Genomic DNA, 20,764 nt, shown 5'->3' with positions numbered 1-20,764 from the left:
TCCAACCAAAAATTTTATTTCAGATTTTGCTGCTGCTTTTGTTCTTCGTTGCTAAGTGCAATTAGGGTTTGTGCTATCCAACAGGAGTCGTCATACTGGAGAGCTGAAGTTCCCATGTATACCTTATTTTTCAGGAACATAGTTTCACTTCAAAATGCAAGAAATGTTGTCCAATGCAATTTAACCTGTACTGTGGCTTCGAAATACTTCTAAAGATTTTCATCTCAGATTTCCCACCAGGTATATGTTTCCTATCTTCAACTACCATTGTCAAAGAACGAGATGAACTATCAGTTGAACTAAATTCACAAAGCTCACTTCGCTATGAATACATGACTAAAAACAAAAGCATCCCCCTCCCCCCCCATCCATCTCTGCATCAAGCTGGTGGCTGCAAATTCTCTTTTGTAGAAGCTTCCAGCACTGCCTTGCGGCTCTGTTGATGCAGCAGCACTTGAAGCTTCTGAATTTCTTTCATTTGTTTCAACACCTTTTCTTGAAGTGTATACGACTCCTGCAAAAAGAAAAAGTTTTGTACTTGTAATCACAATCCCTTTATCTTATATCACTATTCAAAAACCTAAAATTGTTGATATTTTACTGCTTGACGAGACATCTATTAGCTATTGAAGATTGAGTTGTTAATAGCGTGAGCATGCGTCGTCTTCATAATGGCATTCACACCAGCCTTTCACACTTTCAAAGCACGAAAACTATACTAAGATATCTGCAATAAATCTCTCTTATTGCAGCTTATTCCAACCTCTTATTCCGGCTTGAAATCTTGGCAATTTAGACATAAATTAAGGAATTTTAGATGCAAAGGCTACTTTCCAGGAACTTTACTAGGATATGAAAAGGACAAAGCATTTCTGCTCATGAGCATGGGCCACCCTTGCAATAGCAGGACACTGCACAATAATGACAGCTGCTTCTTATGAAAGCCTACTTCAGAATTCAACATTTTACCTCTTATTTTGCATTCAAATGAGCAGTAAAATAACCCTTTGCGCTCTAAGAGCCCAAGGTGCACAGTGAAGCGAATCGTATACGGAAGCAGCATAATGTGCCACTTGCCACACTACAGGGAGTTTGCACCCACTGTAACAAAACCGCTCGCCATAATGAAAACAGTCTTCTGTTTTGCATGCAAGAGTTAATCTTGTCGCCTGCATGAAGAATTTCAACGAGATGACAGCACCGCTCTCGGGTCAAAAGTGATGAAAACAATTGCTTGTCTTTCTACGCATTGCATGTGATTCACAAAATTCTATGCTGAAACCACCTGGCCAGCCAGCACTGATCAAGCGCTCTTCAAATACAATGGTATGTAGAAAAAAATTACAGGAAACTTGATTACATTACGTGTTGAGCACATGATAGCATTAAAATCTGAAGTATGCTCGGTCTAGCGCTTCTCCACCGCTACTGCTCACCACATACGTCGAGCCTGTGCAAGCCCCACCAATGCTCTACTTCTGTAGCAACCCTCTCTGCTTGCGGGGATTGTCTAATCTGGTAGACACATGCACATTGATTGCAGTTCCATTACAGCCTGAAACATAGTGCTGTCTAAAACATATCTGCACTCAACCAAGTACAGTTGCTAACCGACGGTGACCCTGCCACAGTGCCTGACCATGTCACTTGACCAGTACACCTGCCACTTTGACCATGTCATGTGATCTCATGAAGTCACACACCCGACTGAACAATCATTGAACTGTATTACGAACAATGCCAGTGAATGCTGGGACCTTTAATGCTATCGCAATAATAATAATAATAAAAAATAAAACTATGCACTCAAATGCACAAACCTTTCTGTATTTGTTGCGTTCGTTGAGCAGGTTGGACAAGTAGTGAATCTTCTGCTTATGGTTCTGGTGGCCCATCATTTCAGACACCTTGTGGTGCAGTTTTGAGAGCTCACTTTCTGTTGCCTCATTTCGCTTTTCAAGAATGTCTTTTTCCAGTTCGTAAAGCGCCAGCTGATCCTGCAATAAACATAAGCACATTTTCAAACTGATGCAAACAGGAAGGAGAGGGCGTACAAAACCACTGTGAAGTAGTTTTGCAATTTATAAACCAAATTCAGTGTTTACTTGTGCACATTATAAATTTATAGCTTTGAAAGCAAAAGACTGTCCAATGCGTGGAAATATGACTTATGCAATACAATGCTTGTCTTGAGCTCATTCTTGTATGTCGGCACCAAACTATTTTACTTTCACTATTCCCAGGTGTCAACACTGAAAACTAAAAAGTCAGTTGCAAAAGGCACTACAGCTCTTCTACCTTCTGGACACCAGTGCTCTGATAATTCAAGTGCGCTCTCCCTAGTGCGCAGTTGTTAAATGTAAAACAAAAATGACTAAACCAGAAAATGCGTGCTCAAGACAAGGAATAAATTTGCTGTAAAAATCCTACAAAAATATTAGCTTCACTAATAATAAACTTAATAACATCCCTTGGGCTAATTGGCTCATCAGAAGGCAGAACAGTGCAGGCTACACAAAGACTAGAAAGGGAAGATGAGACATGTAGCGTTGACTTTTAAATGAAGATTCATTTTCCAGACACTTCAGTAAATATATCGCAACAACCGTAACATGGAGAGAGCAACAACGACCGATCAAAAATCATCGGCATTAGAAATCACACAAGATATGTAAACAAGTTCATCCAGCTCCCAATAAGAACCGCAATTGTTTGTCTGTGAGGGCTACGGAAGGGGTGCTGACACAACTCTTTAAGATCTGCGATGCTTACGGCTTCAATGATTCACAATAGATGAACTTCACAATAATTTTATTTTGTTTTAGCTAGGGAACTCTACTACTGTGCCCAAGGATGGAGGATCAAATCCCGGCCTCGGCGGCCTCTTTTCGATGGAGGCGAAAAGCAAGGTGCCCGTGTGCTGTACGATGTCTGTGCACGTAGAACCCAGGTGGTCGAAATTTCTGGAGATCTCCACTACGGCGTCTCCATAACCAGAGTTGCTTTGAGACGTTAAACCCCACAAACCAAACCAATTTTATTTTGTTTATTTGTTGTGTTTACTGATGCATAAGCAACCGACGCTATCACGTGCCAAATGTGAAGTTACATGTCCATTTGGTGCATTTATGGACTAATTTTTCTGATCCATAGTCTCTTTAGATTATTTGTGTCTTGAAAGTCAACACCATTCTCGCCTAAAATCATCACTGGATGAACAGGAATGTGCTTGTTGTAAAACTTCATCAAGTATTTTCCATTAGTGTTTCCAATTTTCAACATGATTACAAATATGGTTTACAGGGAGGTCATCTGCAGGGTTTAACATTCCAAAGAGACTCAGGCTATGAGAGATGCTGTAGTGGAGGGCTTTGGAAATTTTGACCACATGAGGTTCTTTTACGTGCACAGACATCACACAACACACAGGCACTTTGTTTTTCACATGTCAAAAAGAGGCCACCACAGCCAGGATTTGATCCTTGGGCACAGCAGTCGAGCGCCCTAACCCCTGCACCACCATCGCAGGATGCATCACATAGGGGTTTTTCTTGCTTTGTCAGTATGAAGCAATGAGTAAGGTGAGTGATATAAAGCACTTCGTTAAAATGTTCCTAATGTGTGCATGACTTCCTTTTCTGCAACACTGGCCTCACTAAGTAATTTGTGATCTACTTCAGTATTCCATGCAGACTGACTGGTGCTTTAGTTTGCAGCTTACGAATTTCATGCTATCTTTAAAGGGCACATTTATTTCCTTGCCTTGCTTATCACAAACCTAAGCAGCATATACGTCTGTCTTATGTTGCCTATACAGTGAAAGCTCGTTAATTCGAACTACACTACTTGATCCGGCCAAGATCCATAGAGATCTGTGTACGAAAAAGCCCGCTAATTTGAACGAGAGTCGGTTCCGCAGTGGAAAGTTCTAACTACGCGCCGCCGCGTATGGATGGCTTGGCGCCCAGCACGTGGCAAAAAAATCCTTCAGAGAAAGAGCGGCGTAGTTATACGTGCGTCCAAAACGGGGACAGAAGATGAAACCAGATAGAACCATGGAAGCCGAAGTGGCGCCATGACCGCCGCGATGGCACCAGAGGGTAGGGGCTGGTGGCCACGGCTGCCTGCTCTCTTCCACGCAACCTCCTAAACTCGCAATTAAATGTCCGTTAATTCGAACCCTGTTAATTCGGAAATGGGCATCAGCACTGTCATTGCTGTCCCAGCAAACACCCATGAAAAGCTACGACTTCGGATGGATGCTACGAGTTACACGTTTGTTTGTTTGTTTTTTTGAGAGAGAGTCATCCACCCTTTCATCCCTCAGCCGTCACCGAGAGCAGGCGGTCGGCCACGGTCATGATGCCAGCTTTTAGCATAGTCCGCTTCAAAAGGCATTTGCTGCTATCGCGCGTGGCAGTAGACAGCGCCGCCCCAATCGCCTAAGGCATGATAAAGCGAACATACTGAAAACGAGGCTTGCACAACTGGACAAGTGCTGGCACTCTGCAAAGTTCGCTTCCCCCATTACTAGAGCCGTCAAAAGAAAAATATTGCTATGTTATCGCTGCGCAGCATCTTGGTGCATTGCAAAGAAATGTTTTGTGGACAGTGACTCTGCGAAACTGAGGGACGCATTAACGACTGACCCACCCCTCCCTTTTTTCTCGAATTCTAAGATGAAAATCGCGGGTGGGTGGGTTCATTATGCGAGTAAATACGGTAAATTTACCGTAATGCAGATGGTTCTTGTCAGTTTTTTCGAGGTTATTCCATAATTCAAACATTGGATAATTCGAATTTTTTTCTTGGTCCCGTGAAGTTCGAATTAACGAGCTTTTACTTAATTCCTGCATGACTTGAGATCCAGCAGTATCTTACGTCCTTGAGTAGTGGCTGCTGTTACATTGTGAATGATGTTCCCAAGTAGTGACACGACGGCATTTCTAGGGTGAATAGATGTGAGCATGCTAAGGGAATCGGTGTGAATAATACCGTTTGTAACTTATCTCATTTACTATTTCTTCTGCAGCAACAGAATACCACGTAACATTGTTTTGAAAATGAATGCGTCTTGTCGAAGTCTCTATTTTTCCCCATATTCCTCGTACTGCAGCGCTCCCAACGTAATTAGCCATTTTTAAACGGTCAGCATTGAAAACCGTGAAGCTACTGTACTTTTCCTGGGGCACTAGGAATTCTTGAATGATATGCTCTGGCGGAGTTAGTGTTTTACAGAACTGTGCGAGAGAATTTGCTGATTGCAGGAAAATTGTACCATGGATGTAGTAGTGAGTTATGTCTTTGGGCAATGCCGAGGTCATGACATCTATTCAAATCGCAGGAGTAATGCCTGGTGGCTTGAGGTTTGTTAAATATTATTCTCGAAGGACACTCTTTTACAATTGAATAGCACATGTGTTTTGGCAGTGATCTGATTTTAAGAATATATGCACAATACTATGCAACGTGGTTCATTTGTTTCTACAAGCAGGCTGGATATGGGGTACAGTCTGTATGCTCCGAATGAAAGCCACGGTCCTGAGTAATGCACTGGATGTAATTTTCTTTTAGGTACAACTGTCTTGCTGAACAGTACACTATTCAACCATAGTCTAAAAACGAGTGTACCAGAAAGTGATAAATCTGTAGAAGGCACGTCCTATCAGAGCCCCAGTGTTTGTGATGACAGGTTAATGCTCAGAGATTTCAAGGATTTCTTCAGGTTATTTATGTATGGTAGGAATGAGAGGTTTTCGCCAAACATTATGCCTAAAAGTTTATGTTCTTGTTTTACAGGTAATATGGTTTCATTTAAGCATCAAGCTGGGTCAATTAGCAAGCCTCTCGAGTGAAAAAAGGGGAGCTGCTGTCTTTTACGGAGAGAATGTGAATCCATTTTTGTCTACCCAACTTGCTAGTTTGTTAAATGTTAGCTGTATCTGTCTCTCACATGTTGATAAACTGGAGAATGTACCGTCCTTATCAAAATTAACCGAGCAGCCCAGCCGGCCAGCGGAGCAAGCGCAGGACCGAGCTATCCTTCTTGGGATGATAAAATGTAAGCGGGATGCATGCGCGGCGTCAGATTTTGTGCCTTTAGAGTGCTGTGCTAGTCATGGAAGGTGCTGTGCGAAGCAAAACTCTGTCAAAGCTTATTTTGGGCTGACACCGTGAACCTGTGAATAAGCATTTTTTCACTCTTCTTGCTCTTCGTAAGAATGCCTTGCGTGTTGAATTCCAATACACAGCGCCCGTTAAGAGATTTAGAAAGTGGTTGTTCTAATTTAGGATGTTAGCACAGGGAGATACCACACGATAGAAACCTCGGTGTAGTTTTTCCCGCTATTTAGTCTTCAATGGTGACGCTTCGTTGAGCTAGAGAGAAACAAAAACGAAGCAATATTTTTCGCTGTTTCAAGTGCGGGTATTTCCCTTCTGCTTGATAAGGCGAATCCGCCAAAGTCTCATTTTCCGCCCCTTGTTAATGCACAGAAGTGCATAACTGTTTTCAAAATTGTAACACCAAACTAATTGCCAGAAATCAGAGCAGAGATTGCAACTGTCTCAAAAACATTTGGCAATAGTGAATGAGTGATGTAAATGTTCCCTAGCATATGATCACCCAAGAATGACTTGTTATTCCGAAGGGTGCCTACAAAGAAGTTTACCTGCATTGAAACTCCTTCTGAGGCTTCACCCTTTTGTGGCCAGGAAGTTCAGCAAAAGCAGAAGCCTCAGGTTTGAGAGCTTAATCTTGTGTTGCACTTGAAGGTTTTTATTCCAGCATCTTTTTTACTGAGCTACTGATGCACCACCGTGGCAGCAGGCACTAATTAAACTATGAATCAGTCTCTAGTTAATAGCGAGTAGCGCAAAAATAGTTTACAGCAAATATGCCGCGTGTCCGGTTTTCTCTTCATTTTTAGAGCATATTGCTGTTAGGTTGTTCGCACGATGTTCCCGCATAAAACAAAACAAAAAAAAAGAAAATGGCCACATTTATTGCGAAAATATGTAATGTATGTTTGAGTTGTGAGAATGACATTTTTCATGCAGTTCACTCATTAAATGAAGGTTAACGCATGAATGTAATTACCAGCACGAAAAACACTGCACATTTTTTGTATGTTGTGAGGGCAATAGGCCTATAACTACCCCATGACATTGCTGGCTTTCCAGATTTTAGGAATGGGACAATTATGGCTTTCTTTCAAGCTTCCAGCATTATTATTACAACCCAGATTGCGTTAAATTTTTAAAGTGCTTCTACAGAACATCCAGATAAATGGGCTAGCATTTCACAATGTACTTCATCAAGGCCGAGCGCAGTTAGTGTACGTGCAGGCAGAAGCTTAATTCCTGGAATGTCAGGCTACTGTGCTCTTTATTAGTGCTGCCACTTGTTAGAAGCCTTTGCCTCTCAGCTGTTCTTTTATATTTTAAGAAAGATTCTGTATAATGTGAGCAACTATAAACTGAAGAACTGTTCACCTAGTATATTTGCCTGCTTCTCTATACTTGTTTGGACTCATAGGGCTGTTAAGAGATGATTTATGAAGGTAGAGTAGGTGCCATATAGTTTATGCATAGGGTTGCCCACTCTTAGTGCAAACACATGAGTAGATGGGTGCTCTCTAGCCAAAAAACGTACGACCCAGCCGCACATTGGAGCCAAGTTTTAGGCTATGCGAAGCACCAGCTCCTGGTCCCTCTGTGCCAGCAACATTTCGCTTAGATGTGTGGCCATTTCAGGTGCAATGACAGCTTTAAGAAAGCGGCCACCTGCTTGCATGTTCTCACTAAGAGCGCATGATTGTGTACCTGCTTCTACATTGTTTTGGAAGTAACCCATAATTTTGCCAGCATGTTTTTTTCCGAAGGATATACTGGGCTTTAGCCCTCACATTCTTAAAATCTATTATGTTTTCATATGTTAGGTATCTCTGGAAGACATTCCAAGCATTACACTTTGTTGCTTTGTGGCCTCTTTACATTTCTTCATATACCACACTTTGCGATTTTGTCATACCACCCCTGAGGATTGATGAATGGCACTGCATGCCACAGCAAGGATACAATCCGTGAAGAGTGTGCAGTTCATCGACAATGAGGTTTTCTGAAAGCATTTTCTCCAGATTAGCTTACAATCAAACAATGACCAGTCAGCAGGATGGAGCATCCAACGTTGTGGTTTGTGTGGGATGATTGTTGGTGCTGCTGATAAGCTGATTAGTGAAGTTAAATGACTGCTCCAATAGGGTTGTCCGAGACATTCCGTTTTTAATGATTTTAAAGGGTAACGCAAACCCACAGGTCAGTTCGCAGCTTTTATACCATCTAGATTATTAAAAAGTCCTCTGCAATTACTACAGTTTACTTGCAGTTAATTGCAGTTTACTACGAAAAGCATCTTATTTTATATGGAGAAGGTGAGCGTCCAGGCTGCTTTCACCCTCGTGACTTGGGGCTTGTCTTCCTTGCTTTTTAGGACTGTCTTGACCTGCCGAGTTCATCGCATCTTTTGGTGTGCTAGACGTCTGAGCAGAGTGCATAGTTAGGCTTCCCTGTGTAAGAAGAGGCCTTAGAGCTGGCTCATCCGGCGGCCCATGTAGTCTGCTGGCGGGTGGTGGAGTAGCACTAATTACAACCACCTCGGGCGCAGATGCCCTTCTGGGCAGGTGTTGAAGTTCGCTGTGGTGCAGAGTCTTCTTGCACCACAAAGGGAGAACGATTATGTGTCAACGAGAGGTGCTTTCGTGCTTTCTGTGTTATGTTTTCAGCAACCTTTAGTGTTATGATTTCCCTTTCTTTCTTCCAAGTTGGGCAATAAATGAATAGGCTGAATGGTTGCCCTCACAGTTTACGCAAGTTTGGCTCAATTTCACAACTGTCAGTAGGATGATTATTTGAAGCACATTTGGCACGTGATTTGGCCACGGCATCTCCGAGAGCTATGTCCACACTTATGACATTTGAAGCAGCGACATACTCAGAATATACTGCCTTACATTTAGTTTTTATGTAGCCTACTTCAACAGAATCCAGGAAAATGCTTGACACAAAAATGAGAACAATGTGCCTTGTCGGTATCTTCTTGTCTTATCTTATTTGAAACATTTGCTTTAGCAGACGGCCACTATGTGGATAGCAGTTTTATGATTCCATTACTTAGTACTAAATGTAAAATGCTACTGTTATCACTTACTTGAAATGGTGCTATTCGTAGCTGCAAACGTTCAAAATTCATCTTCCACCTGCAAAACAGGATGAATCCATGCTATTAGTTGCAATGCAGCATCAAAAATGATGCAGTATTAGTCATAATTTTTTTTTTTTTAAGAATACCAGAGGACAGCTGGCACTGCAGCTGAGGGATTCACGGGAACTAAATGAATTTTTATTCACATTAAATGCCTTTGTGGCTTATTTCCGGCCTGTTCATTGGCTTGCACCAAGGCATTCACACGTGTCAGACTTCTGGTGGTGCAAGGTGTGAACACGACCTATTAAGCATACAAATAACTCAACTTGCTTACACAGTTTTACCTAAATGGCAGAGAACAGCTAGCCTACAAACACTGCTCTTTTAATTAATACAAAAAATAACACTTATTTTTGTTGCTCTCTTTCAAGCTCTGTTGGGAAGAAAATAGTAACATTCAAGAGAACAAGGTGAATGACATCTTGGTTAATGTAAGTAACCCCGAAATTTGGCCCTGAAAGGCTTTTTTCACTTTTCCTTAACATCAGTGAGCACTGTTGCAGAATCTGCCTTGAGCTATTGCCGAAAGTATAAAGAAATTGGCAAAAAAAAAAAAAAGCAATTATGCCTCCACACTACGCTGCCTGAGACATTGTAGTCTCATTGATACGATCCTGTTTAACACATCTTTCAGCATACTACATTTTTTTTTTTTTATTTCTGGCATGTGTCCTTAGACACAATGCATTTTCATAAGGCTAGTATACTATGCCTCCACACTAGGCTGCCTAAGACAGTGTAGTCTCATTGACACAACCCTGTTTAACACATCTTTCAGCACAATATAATGTTTTTTTTTTTAATTTCTGGCATGTGCCTTTAGACACAATGCATTTTCATAAGGCTAGTATGATCATATATTCATGTGAACTCCAATAACATGATCACAAAAACACGAAACATTCATGTGGTCTTCCCTCTAACAGGCAAAGAAAAAGTGCTAGGTAACCGCAGTAACGGTAACACTAATGGTCAATGTTTCTGGACTATTTACCTCCGCAATAAACACACCACACCATTTCCACATTTGTAGTTGACAATTTATTTTTTCTGCTATTTTTCGTATTGGGTCCCTAAATTTCACACCCATGCTGTCACAGCTGCCTTGATGGCAGATCTTGCAAATCGCAGAATTAGATTTCCCTTCAGAATTCCTTGTATAAAACCGAGTGCAGCCTTATGCTACAAGTGACAATCCAAATGGTAACGGCCATCATTAGGTTTTCAATTACAGGCACTGATCGGCTTCATTTCCTAGTGTCCCTCAATACAGCATTTTTCATGCAAAAATTACTGAAAAAAAAAATGGAAGCTTGGGCAAGTCTGTTTAATTTATCGGAACTGTGAAATGATATGGACATGAAAAGAAGGCAGACCATTGCATTACAAAATTAGGCAGGACACGACAGACAGCATCTTTATGTCCTGCTACTCAGCAGCACTTAGGTACTTTTGGGGAATGAAGAACACAGGACGTGGGCAGTTCTTATCCATACTCCCGGAGAACATTTTGTGACTATGCAGCCAAGGCTATATAGGGGCAAAGCTTTCATCACATTGTTACTACACCAAGTAGTTCTCGCATACTTGGCCTCAGTTAGAGTGTCGGTTTCAGCTATGCCTATAATTCAAACAATACTGTTTGAGCCGCTAATGATTAAAAGTTTCTTTGCATCACTGAAGGCCTAAGTGAACATAAATTCGTGGTTAATGAATATCCTATGCTATGTACGCTGTTGAAACAAATGCATTGTGAAAGCGCACAGAAACTAGTCGGTAGACGCAGCAGAAGAAGCAGACGTACGCTTCGCAGGGTTCCCAAGAGATGGCGCAGCAACCTCATTTCCATGGCGTAGTGTACAGATATTAAAATTCCCTACACTGATGATGTAGTGCCACACAATACAAACATTCTGCTGTGCAAAGCCTTGCCTCTGTTGTGGAGCTATCAGAACACATAATATACAGTACAACTGTCATTCATTCCTTTCCTTACACAGACTCTTCATGCGTGAATGTTCCATTCACATGGCAAATTTCTATCACAAATACATTTATTTGGAAGGGTCTGGTGCCTGCGGACGTGAGTGCCTTGTTGGGATATCTGTGTTCACTTTTACATCTTCTGAAGTGTTTTTGCAAGCTCTTGAGGTCAGAGCTTTGGCGACAAGTTCGTAGGTGTCAAGACCAGTTGCATGTCCTGTGCTATGCCTTGGATCCAGGATGGTTGGCTGAGACTAAGCTACGTGCCATTAATCGCTTGGCGGCTAGCTTGACAGATGCCTTGTGGGTACAGACCCTAAACCAAGTCCCGCGCTCGACAGATGCAAAAGATAACAGTTGCCGGAAGAAGAAGGATCTGGCAGTAATTGGAGATGTCGTCGTGCCAGCTTACGTCAGCCATATTTTGAACAAAGGACTTAAGTTCAGTCAAGAACCATCTGTGACCGGACATGAGCTGCTTGCGTTGAACAGACAGATTTCAAGAAAAACGTTAGCACCTGTCCCGTCATTTTCTTCCTTCCGTGTGTGTCTTTTGTGCACTTGTTCCCCTTACCAGCAATTTTGGAAGAAGTTGCACCAAACAGCATCTCGCTGTCTCTGCCTTTTAACTGCCATATGTAAAAACAGCAAATGCTTTCTCATGGAATCTGAATCTGTGTTTTACTTGATTTTGGTAGAGCAGGCACTCAGTTTGTGAGAGATGCAGCATCCTAAGTCGCCTGTGCTCAGGAACCAACCATACTGACAGTAAATCAGACTAACAAATAGCCTTAATATGAGGACAACATCAGCACAGTATGACAACTTTATAGATGACAGTCACCTTTCATGATATATATTTAGAATGCTATTAATACAGTAATTCACTGAGTGCAAATAAAACAGCAAAAACTCACTTTTCAGCTTCAGCTGCCACGGCTTTGAACTGTTCAGTCAAGCTGGCAATTTGTCTGTTGAAAGGAACACAAACTTTTCTTTAGTCGTACACACTGCACTTGTGAGCACTGAAAATAGCAACAGTGCACTTGTACAAAATTCAACTTTAGTAATCATCCACAAAATAAAGAACAGCACCCTGGCAAGCCCACACAGGTTAGGGTGCTTAGGAGAGCACGTGCTGAACACATAATTCAACTGGCACTGTTACAGCACACAACACACATGTATACCTTGTGTAAATGTCCCAAATGGAAGAGAGAAAGCTTTCTAAAGACAGGCACCATGATAGCGCAGACACCATCACCCTGCTAAATTCGCTTGCTGCCACCTGCATTCTAAGCCAAGAACAAAAAATTTCATATAAACTAATGCAGAGCCTCTTTTACAGTAACTTGTAGCAATCCTTAAACAGAGCTAACTTCCTCTGAGTGTTTCGGACAAGTTTGTACTTGCTTGGGCAGCAGTGCAAATAAGACGCCACCTGCATACTATTTGGAATAAGCTGACAAAGTGTAATAACATAGGTAGGTGCTAGCTAGTGAACCAGCCAGAAAGAAAGAAATGCATAACAAGTAGAGGCAAACTTAGGACGCATCAATGTTTAGTGGTTCGTGTAAACCGTATGCCAGGAAACCATACCATCGCAAGGCTGGGCTACGGGCATTTAGTCCATCATACTGGACATTAGGTTTTTAGCCAGTACACCTATGCCAAAGCCATAAGATAAGATTCTTCCGATGCATAAATTCCAAGTTCACACTATTCAAGTTTCCCGCAAAAAGATTTCAGAAAAAAACAAGCTCCAAAATGGTGACATTTAGCATTGTGGCATTTATTGTGCTTGCTGAAGAAGCAATTACTGTTTGTTATTTCTGTGTACTTTCAAAACAAAATTAATATCAAAGCAAACATGCTGACGTCAAAACTTAGCTGAAACAGCCTGTATAAAAGAATAAACACATGCGTGGCCTAAGACTATCCACAGTGTTTAAAAACGGGTTTGAGCTGGAAAACCACTTCCTTCAGCACAGCATAGCCAGTGGTGGTGAGAGTCTGCATCACTGTGCTCCCGTGCTTCTGCAAAGCCTTAAAGGCCCACTGTCCACCCTCCGGTCGAAAATATTTTCTTCCCCTGTGACTGTGAGACTTCACCCCCAGAACGCAAGGCCGCAATATGTTTGTGAAAAAAGTAACTAATAACGCAGTTACAGCCACCGCAATCACCCGATTCTGTCGTGTTTCTCTCCTCCCGTTCCCTCGTAAAGGTTTTTCACTCTCCTGCTCGGTCGTCGTCGTCTAGCCTCCGCAAGACAAATTCCCCTTCCTCCTTCGCGTTTGGCGGGAGGTGAGGCATGGCACTCCATGTGCGCGGGAAAAAAAAAAAAAAGAGAAAAGAAAGAAGAAGAAGAAGAAGGGCGAGAGAACGCGCCGCCGCTGAATTCAGTCCGGCCGTGGCGAGGGAAAAGCGCACAGCGAGCGGTAGACACCCATCCTTCACCCTCAGACAGTGGGACGGACCAATGGACATCGTTTTCGACAAATACGTCATAGCTGCGGCTCGACGGGCTAGTGCAGGGAACGGGGAAGCTGGCTTCTCGAAGGAGAGCGTCGGAGAGCTTTGATTTGTATTTTCGTTGCTTTGCATCACCTTAAGCAGAATTCATGCTTGCTGTTTGAATAACCCACTGCATATCAATACAGACATTCCTAATATTTCAGTCACCTCAAATCACAATAACTTCTTTATATTTATCACTTAACGACCACGCCATACCCCTTTTCCATCACACTAAACTTCTTGGTATAATTGGCATAATCATTGACCCCCATCTGAAATATGATCATTCACAATACCTGCTTCAGAAGAATTCCCCTCATATGAGTTTACAGAATGAAGGTTGTTGTTTGGTTCATTTTTCCAAGCAGCCTGCCACTTAGCTCTTAGCTTAGTGTGCACTATTTTCATGCAATCCTTGCGTATCATGTTTTCACCTTTTATTTCCATTGTTCTGGCTTGTGCAGTACACGTATGCTCTCTCATTACCCCTAATCCCAAAGAGACTTGGGACACAGCAGAATTTTATCGCTGTTCTTGTGTTGTGGCGCTTACTATGTTCTGTACTATGCATCCTATCAGTGGTTCAACAGCATTTCCAGAGCTTAGGACGCTAAAAGAATCTGTAAAATGATGCAATTTTTGATGTTCTAATGTTTAATTTTTTCTACACCAACATAAACAGAATGTTTAGTGGTAAAAACTGATGCACACTAAGATAGTCCTATTGTTTTCTCGGTTTTGTCTTGTACTACTGCACGTCCAACGTAGTCTCCAGTTTTTGAGCCATCTATTGGTTTGGTTTGTGGGGTTTAACATCCCGAAGAGACTCAGGCTAAAAGATGCCGTAGTGGAGGACTCCTGAAGTTTCGACCACCTGGGGTTCTGCAACGTGCACTGACATCACAGAGCACACTGACGCCTTGCTTTTCGCCTCCATCGAAAAGCAGCTGCCGAGGCCGGGATTCGATCCCGCATCCTTGGGAACAGGTGCGCCACGGTTGCATGTTTTCCACAGCACAATTTGCTCGTGGTTGCTTTTTGACATTGTATATGGGAAAGACCAAACACTTGCAACCCATTCAAATTTTGTCATCCTCTCAACATGAGATGTTTAGATGCGTGTAATCTTAGAGCGAATGGAGGAGAGACGCTTTTAGACCCCATTCACCCGCACTACAATCTGAGTATTATTCATGTAGCTGCTGCTAGTCACCCTCAGCAGTCACACCAAGCCACAAAGCAGCATGTACTGGACTTTGAATATAGGATGACAAAATTTTTCCTCCATTTTCACTTCCACGAGCTTCAACATGTAAATCGGTCCTAAAGCAATTAAACATTATTAGCATTTCAACAAACCACGCAGTGTTATTTCCATGAGTATCAGACTTTTTTCACTGAAAATCATTCATAACCAAACACACAAAGTTCCATACCAAAAGCCAATCTAATCTAACAGAACAAGTATGATATTTTGGGCCTTGTGTCAAAAGTGACAATGACTCTGAGGGATGCAAAATAAGCAGAATAAGGCATGCACTTGAATAAAAATTTTAAAGTATGATCTTAAATCTCAAATTTTCCTTGAGCATGTAAGGAAATTTGCGCTCACTCTGCTATGTATGCAGTTGTGCAGCTCTCCAAATGTTGGGAGAGCAAAATAAAAGCATTCTTAGGGACCTCCATGCATGCATTACCCGAGACCTCAACTGCTGCCTCAAACATCTGTTCCGGCAAGCAAAAATAAAGTTTGCAGTGCACTCTGCATAGTTACATAGGACAAAGAGATCACATTTTTCCCATTGAAAGTAACTGTCTGAACTGAAGTTCCCAGTTATCTTCTACATTCTCTAGTCTGCCGATGCTTGAAGAAAGCAGACAGCACATTACAAGGTTTTTCATATCAAAAAGCTCTTTCGCATCATTAGTGGCGTCGTCCTTCTCCTTGCATGTGCTAGCAGGCGGTCCGGAAATTGATAAGTGTAGGCGATTAGTAGCATTTGTCTACGCCTCACACTTTCTCAGCTTCACTTAATTTAATCAAATCACCCACTGTAGCCACGCTGTTGCCAACTATAGGAACGGAGAAAAAAGCAGATATAATGTTTGACCTGGTAACCCCATCCAGTGAATAGGCTGAAGTGCAGTACTACTCACCAGGAATAAGCAAAACTATCTTACCACAAGCGATGTGCACACTACGGAATATTGACGGGCAAAAGTTGGGTGATGTATTGCTGCTTGGTGTAGTGCAGGCATGCTGTGTTTTTGCCTACAACTCTGCACCACCTATGTTTACAAACATAATGCTTGTCTACTGGCCACGACATCGAGCAGAGTCACTGCCTTGCGGTGTAGCAGCAAGCCCTACTCAATGTGAATGCACACTCGCGTCGTCTGCACTAGCCAGTAGTGTTTGCATGCACACATATGGCCTGGTGTCTGTTGTTTGTTTCACGATATCGGTGTCCTTTTACTTACCTGTCTGCTTCTTACGAAAAAAATATGACCAGGCTATCACAACACGCTACAATAAGGCAGTAATTGTTTTTATCGAGTGTGTCATGCTGGATAATGACATCCTCTGTTGGTCTGTGCAGCTTGAGATTCTTGGTCGCACAATGTAGCAAGCACAGCCATAATACCGTTAGGTGCCATGACAAAGCGAAATGAACAGGTCGCCCATACAACTTAATGCAACTACCCAGAAATTGCATACTCTTGTTTCTGTTTAGAATCCGCCAGCTAATGAAGCATGAACCGGCCTCAACACTGTTGCCGCCCTGATGCAGATTGACAGGCCATTCTGTGCCCTCTGTATGAGCAATCAAGTTGCTTGAGTTCTTTCTTCTCGCCACGTTAATCATTTTGGAAACATCGCTATTTGGCTAAGTGCTGTTGCACTCTTCCAAGAAGCCATTGTTTTTGAGCAGCATAGTAAAACACCACCAAATTTTATAAACGCTTAGCTATCGCGTTTCCCTCCTTGCACACACAGTGTTTCCTTCAAGGGTAAATAGACCTGATAGTCGCATGATAATCCTAAAATTTTGCTTTGCATAAGAATGGGTCACTTCTCGATATTAACAGTGCTAAAGAAATCATTCAGTCAAAACTTGCCCGAGCGAAACTGCACGCATGCGAAAGTTATTTTCATGCCTTTGCAGCAACTAATTTCAATAGCTTGCACTTAAAAATATAATTGCAGAAGGTCCGACATTTTTGGGAGTGTGCAGCATTCCTGCCACACAGCCAAATTTAGTGATATTTAAAAAATTATTGCACTACAAATTAACCTTTAATCAACACCATATGCACAAAAACTTGCAATATGCTTTTTGCTTCCCTTCTTTATACTTGCTTTCAGGTTCGTTGGACCAGCATCGCAATATCAAATTCACTAACTTTCAAAACTTCCCTCGTGCAGTTTAGAGAGTGCATTTCATTAGGTGCAATACCTACATGCGAACAGTAGGCATCCCGCGCGGTGATAATTTCTATGGAGTATTGGTGTGAACTACCGGCGTTGTCTCACCAGAGCTGATGTCTAGTCACAGTCTGTGACAAACATGCCCAGCAGTAAGCTGTCTAACTATATTTAATCAGCTTAATCCTCTGGTTAAGGACAACATAGCTAGCCATGCCATGTCTCCTTTTGCATGTTTCGTAAGCCTGGTCAAAGCACAAAGTTTGCATCTGTGACTAGCACATCGTCCCACATTTAGTCTTGTCCTGACACAGCGGCTTCGTCTTACAAAAACAGAGAATGAAGAAAAGTGCATACATATATATGTATATATGTATACATATATAAGAATGAGGCATGCACATGAATAAACATTTTACATATATGTATACTGCTCGCAAGAAGTAAATTTCGGATGGCAACTTTCTTCCCGGTGTAGCACTGTGATATAAGACACAAAATGCACTTGCTACAATTGACACTAAATTTGCCTGTCTAATACCCTTAATAAGCATGTGCATGCTTGCGAAAAGATGGGAAAAAAAATCTTTTCCAGTATGTGTAAACCAATGAAAATCTCAGGCTCGTGGAAACGCAAGCCAAATGACCAGCTCCAAAAGAGGGATGACGGCGCGCAGCGTTTTTCATAATCCACCCTCCTTTTCCACAGCATTGGCATATTCCACATTTTTTTCTCCAAAACTGTGAAGCTAAAAGCAGTGACAACCACTCAAACATTGAAGAGGGCATAATTTCCTCACTAGAAAACCTGCCATAAGCAAGGAAAGAGACCGACACCATATACGTTTCCGCGAGTATCGCTGGCTGCCAACCACACTATAGGAGCGATGGTGGCATCACCTCTAGGTCAATCTCATGGTGAGTAAGCAGATGTTTAAGTAAAGAATGAAACAATCAACAGCAGAAAAAGAAACCCACCCACTGAAGTAACTTACAGATTAACTGATTGCTCTGCTGCTTGTATCCTTACATAACTCACTGCCCAAATATGGGTAAATGATCAAAAAGCTTTCCTGGTTTGGTTAATCGGGTTCAACATCCTAAAGAAACTCAGGCTATGAGAAAAAGACATTTAGAAGAGATCAGTTCTGCAATTTTATTCAATTACCTTGAATGAATGATATAGTACACCGTAATGGAGGGCTCTGGATAATTCCAAAACCTAGGGTTCTTTAACATGAACTGACACCACACAGTACTTAGTATTTTGAAGAAACAAGAAAGGAAAAAACTCACCCATTCCTCAGCTGAGTTAGCTCTTCTGCAAGCTGCTTCATTTGGTCACACAGGTGCCTTTTCTGCTGGTCCAGCTCAGTGCACACCAGCTTGTACTTGTTGGCACGCTGCTCGGCATGTGAAAGCTGCAGCTTGGATGCATCACTGATGAGCTGGAGCTCGACGTTCCTAGCCTGCAATGATTCTGAAGAGACTTGCAAGGATGCCAGCTCCATTTCGAGCTTGGAACTGAGCTTCTGCTGCTCAAGCAAGGCTTTCGAAATGTTGTTGTTTTCAATTTCAAGACCCCTGAGAACCTCATCTTTCTGCAGCACATCTCTGGTAGCCTCACGATGAACTTCTTCAAGTTGATGACGAAATATTTCTGCAGCTGAAAGCCGTGCAAAGGCCTCCTGCAACTGAATCTGCAAGGAAGCTTTTGAGGCATTAAGTTCTTCATTTCTCCCTCTAACCACAGACACCTCTTCCTCTAGACGTGCCTTTTCTTCAAGTAAAGCACCCTCAATGCGATCCTTCTCCATTAAAAGCTCCTTAGCAGACTCTGTGGACGCCATCACTTTCTGTTCAAGAAGCAGGAGTTTGCCTTGAAGCTCCAAATTTTCAAAACGGAGGTTATCCAAGGTGGCCTGCTCATTTTTATGTAGCTCTTCAGTTTCTGCCACTTTGCTAAGCAGATCGGCTTTTTCTTTTTTGAGATTGGCAGCTTCATTCTCACTCATAGAAAGTTCATGCTTCAGCTTCACATTTTCAGCACTCATTTGTTTGAGGCTTGTTTCAGAACCTTGAAATGCAGATGTTAGTGATGCCAGATTTTTCTCCAGTATTTCTTTATCTTTAGAAATGACATTGAGCATTTCTTCAAGTTTATTGCATTTAACTTCAGTGGCTTCATGAAAGCTTAATGATGCATTCAGCTTTTTAGTCAAGCTACGGTTTTCATCCGAGAGAGTTGTTACCTCTACCTCACAGCTATGAAGGTCATGCATCGTTTCGGCCAAATGCTTTTCGGTTAGTGCATGAATTCTGAGATCAGACTGCATTTTCTCTAGAAGCATTTTTTTGTCTTCCAGTAATTTGCCAAAGTCTCTTTCAGTCGTTTTTTTCTCATCTTGCAATGCACGCAAAGTATCTTTCAATGTTTTCACCTCTTGTTCCAAATTTATGTTCAAGCTGTTAAGCTCCTTGCTCCTCGAATGAAGGCGCTCCATATCTGACAGCCTAGAGGACAGTGCTTGTTCTGTGTTTATCATTGTTGAAACAACTTCTTCAAACTCTACAAATTGCTCAAGCATGTCTTGCTTGTGTTGTTTGAGCACAAGGATTTCACTGCTGCGGTCATGAAGTAAAGATCTGAGGGAAGCACCTTCACAGTTCGCTTCATCCAGTTGAGATTCTAGTTTTTCATAATGAAGTGTAACACTTGAAATGGCACTTTCTAGCTGACCATTCTTGGCCTGAAGACAGCTTACTTTTTCTTTCAGTGCCTTGTTTTCAGCAAATATTTCGTCAAATTTCTGCTGCAATTCCAACTTCTCCTTCTCATGGTGTGCAGCTCGATTGGAGAGTATGGCATGCTTGGACTCGAGATCTTTGTGGTTGTCTTCAAGAGCTTTTACTTCACTTTGGAGCTGACTAACCGTGCTTACTAACTTCTCGTTCTCTGAACAGAGCTGAAGGTTCTTTTCCTGTGTCAAATCAGTTGAGATGAACCCTGTAAAAGCAGGTAGGTAGAGACATTAGCATGTTTATACAAAGCTTGAGTATCGATACATAGCCGAATGCCTTATCTAGGTTGCACATGTCAGGGAGAGATATTCAATCCCGCATACAAATGCCCTTTCCAAAAGTGACCCATATACCCATCCCTGCCACATAAGCGATATACACACCATCCTAGCTACCTCTATTTCCCATAAACCTAAATGTCAATCTCTGTATGCTGTTATGTAGGCACATTTAGAATGTGCACCTAGCGGAAATGATGAAAAAAATTCTGGCTGTGGTTTTTAGTTCCTTTTCCTTGCAAAAAACCTATTCTTTCGACCTGATAAGTAAGCCAAATGAAAGACCCGACTTCCTGCTGCACCAAAATAATGCTGCTAGGGTGAGGCCATCGGAAAGGATTACCAGACAGAAATGAGATACCCTTGACTGCAGTACTCCTTTCCTCTCATCCATTTGATGCTTCTATCTACTATACTCTGTTTCATACATCAAGTGCAACACTGCCAAAGCTAGAGCTCATGTTTGCGATCCCCGCATCAGCGATGAAAAA

The 20,764-nt window shown here is 42.1% G+C and overlaps 1 protein-coding gene across 1 annotated transcript in view; it reads right to left on the bottom strand.

Annotated features, from left to right (window-relative positions):
* Positions 1-20,764, bottom strand: part of LOC146203341 (uncharacterized) — a 44,979-nt gene continuing 24,215 nt past the window's right edge. Inside the window, exons 6-10 of the mRNA XM_084588686.1 lie at positions 18,490-20,200; positions 12,166-12,219; positions 9,209-9,257; positions 1,821-1,997; positions 1-514 (exon numbers count right to left, since the gene is read on the bottom strand). Coding sequence (XP_084444812.1) covers positions 380-514; positions 1,821-1,997; positions 9,209-9,257; positions 12,166-12,219; positions 18,490-20,200 — 2,126 coding nt within the window. The 3' untranslated portion in view covers positions 1-379. The remainder of the gene's footprint in view (positions 515-1,820; positions 1,998-9,208; positions 9,258-12,165; positions 12,220-18,489; positions 20,201-20,764) is intronic.

The sequence above is a fragment of the Amblyomma maculatum genome, chromosome 1, assembly GCF_055883805.1.
Source record: "Amblyomma maculatum isolate TAMU_Amacu chromosome 1, ASM5588380v1, whole genome shotgun sequence".
Lineage (NCBI taxonomy): Eukaryota > Metazoa > Arthropoda > Arachnida > Ixodida > Ixodidae > Amblyomma > Amblyomma maculatum.
Note: the sequence above shows the minus strand (reverse complement) of the source record. Positions and strands in the feature narration are given on the sequence as shown.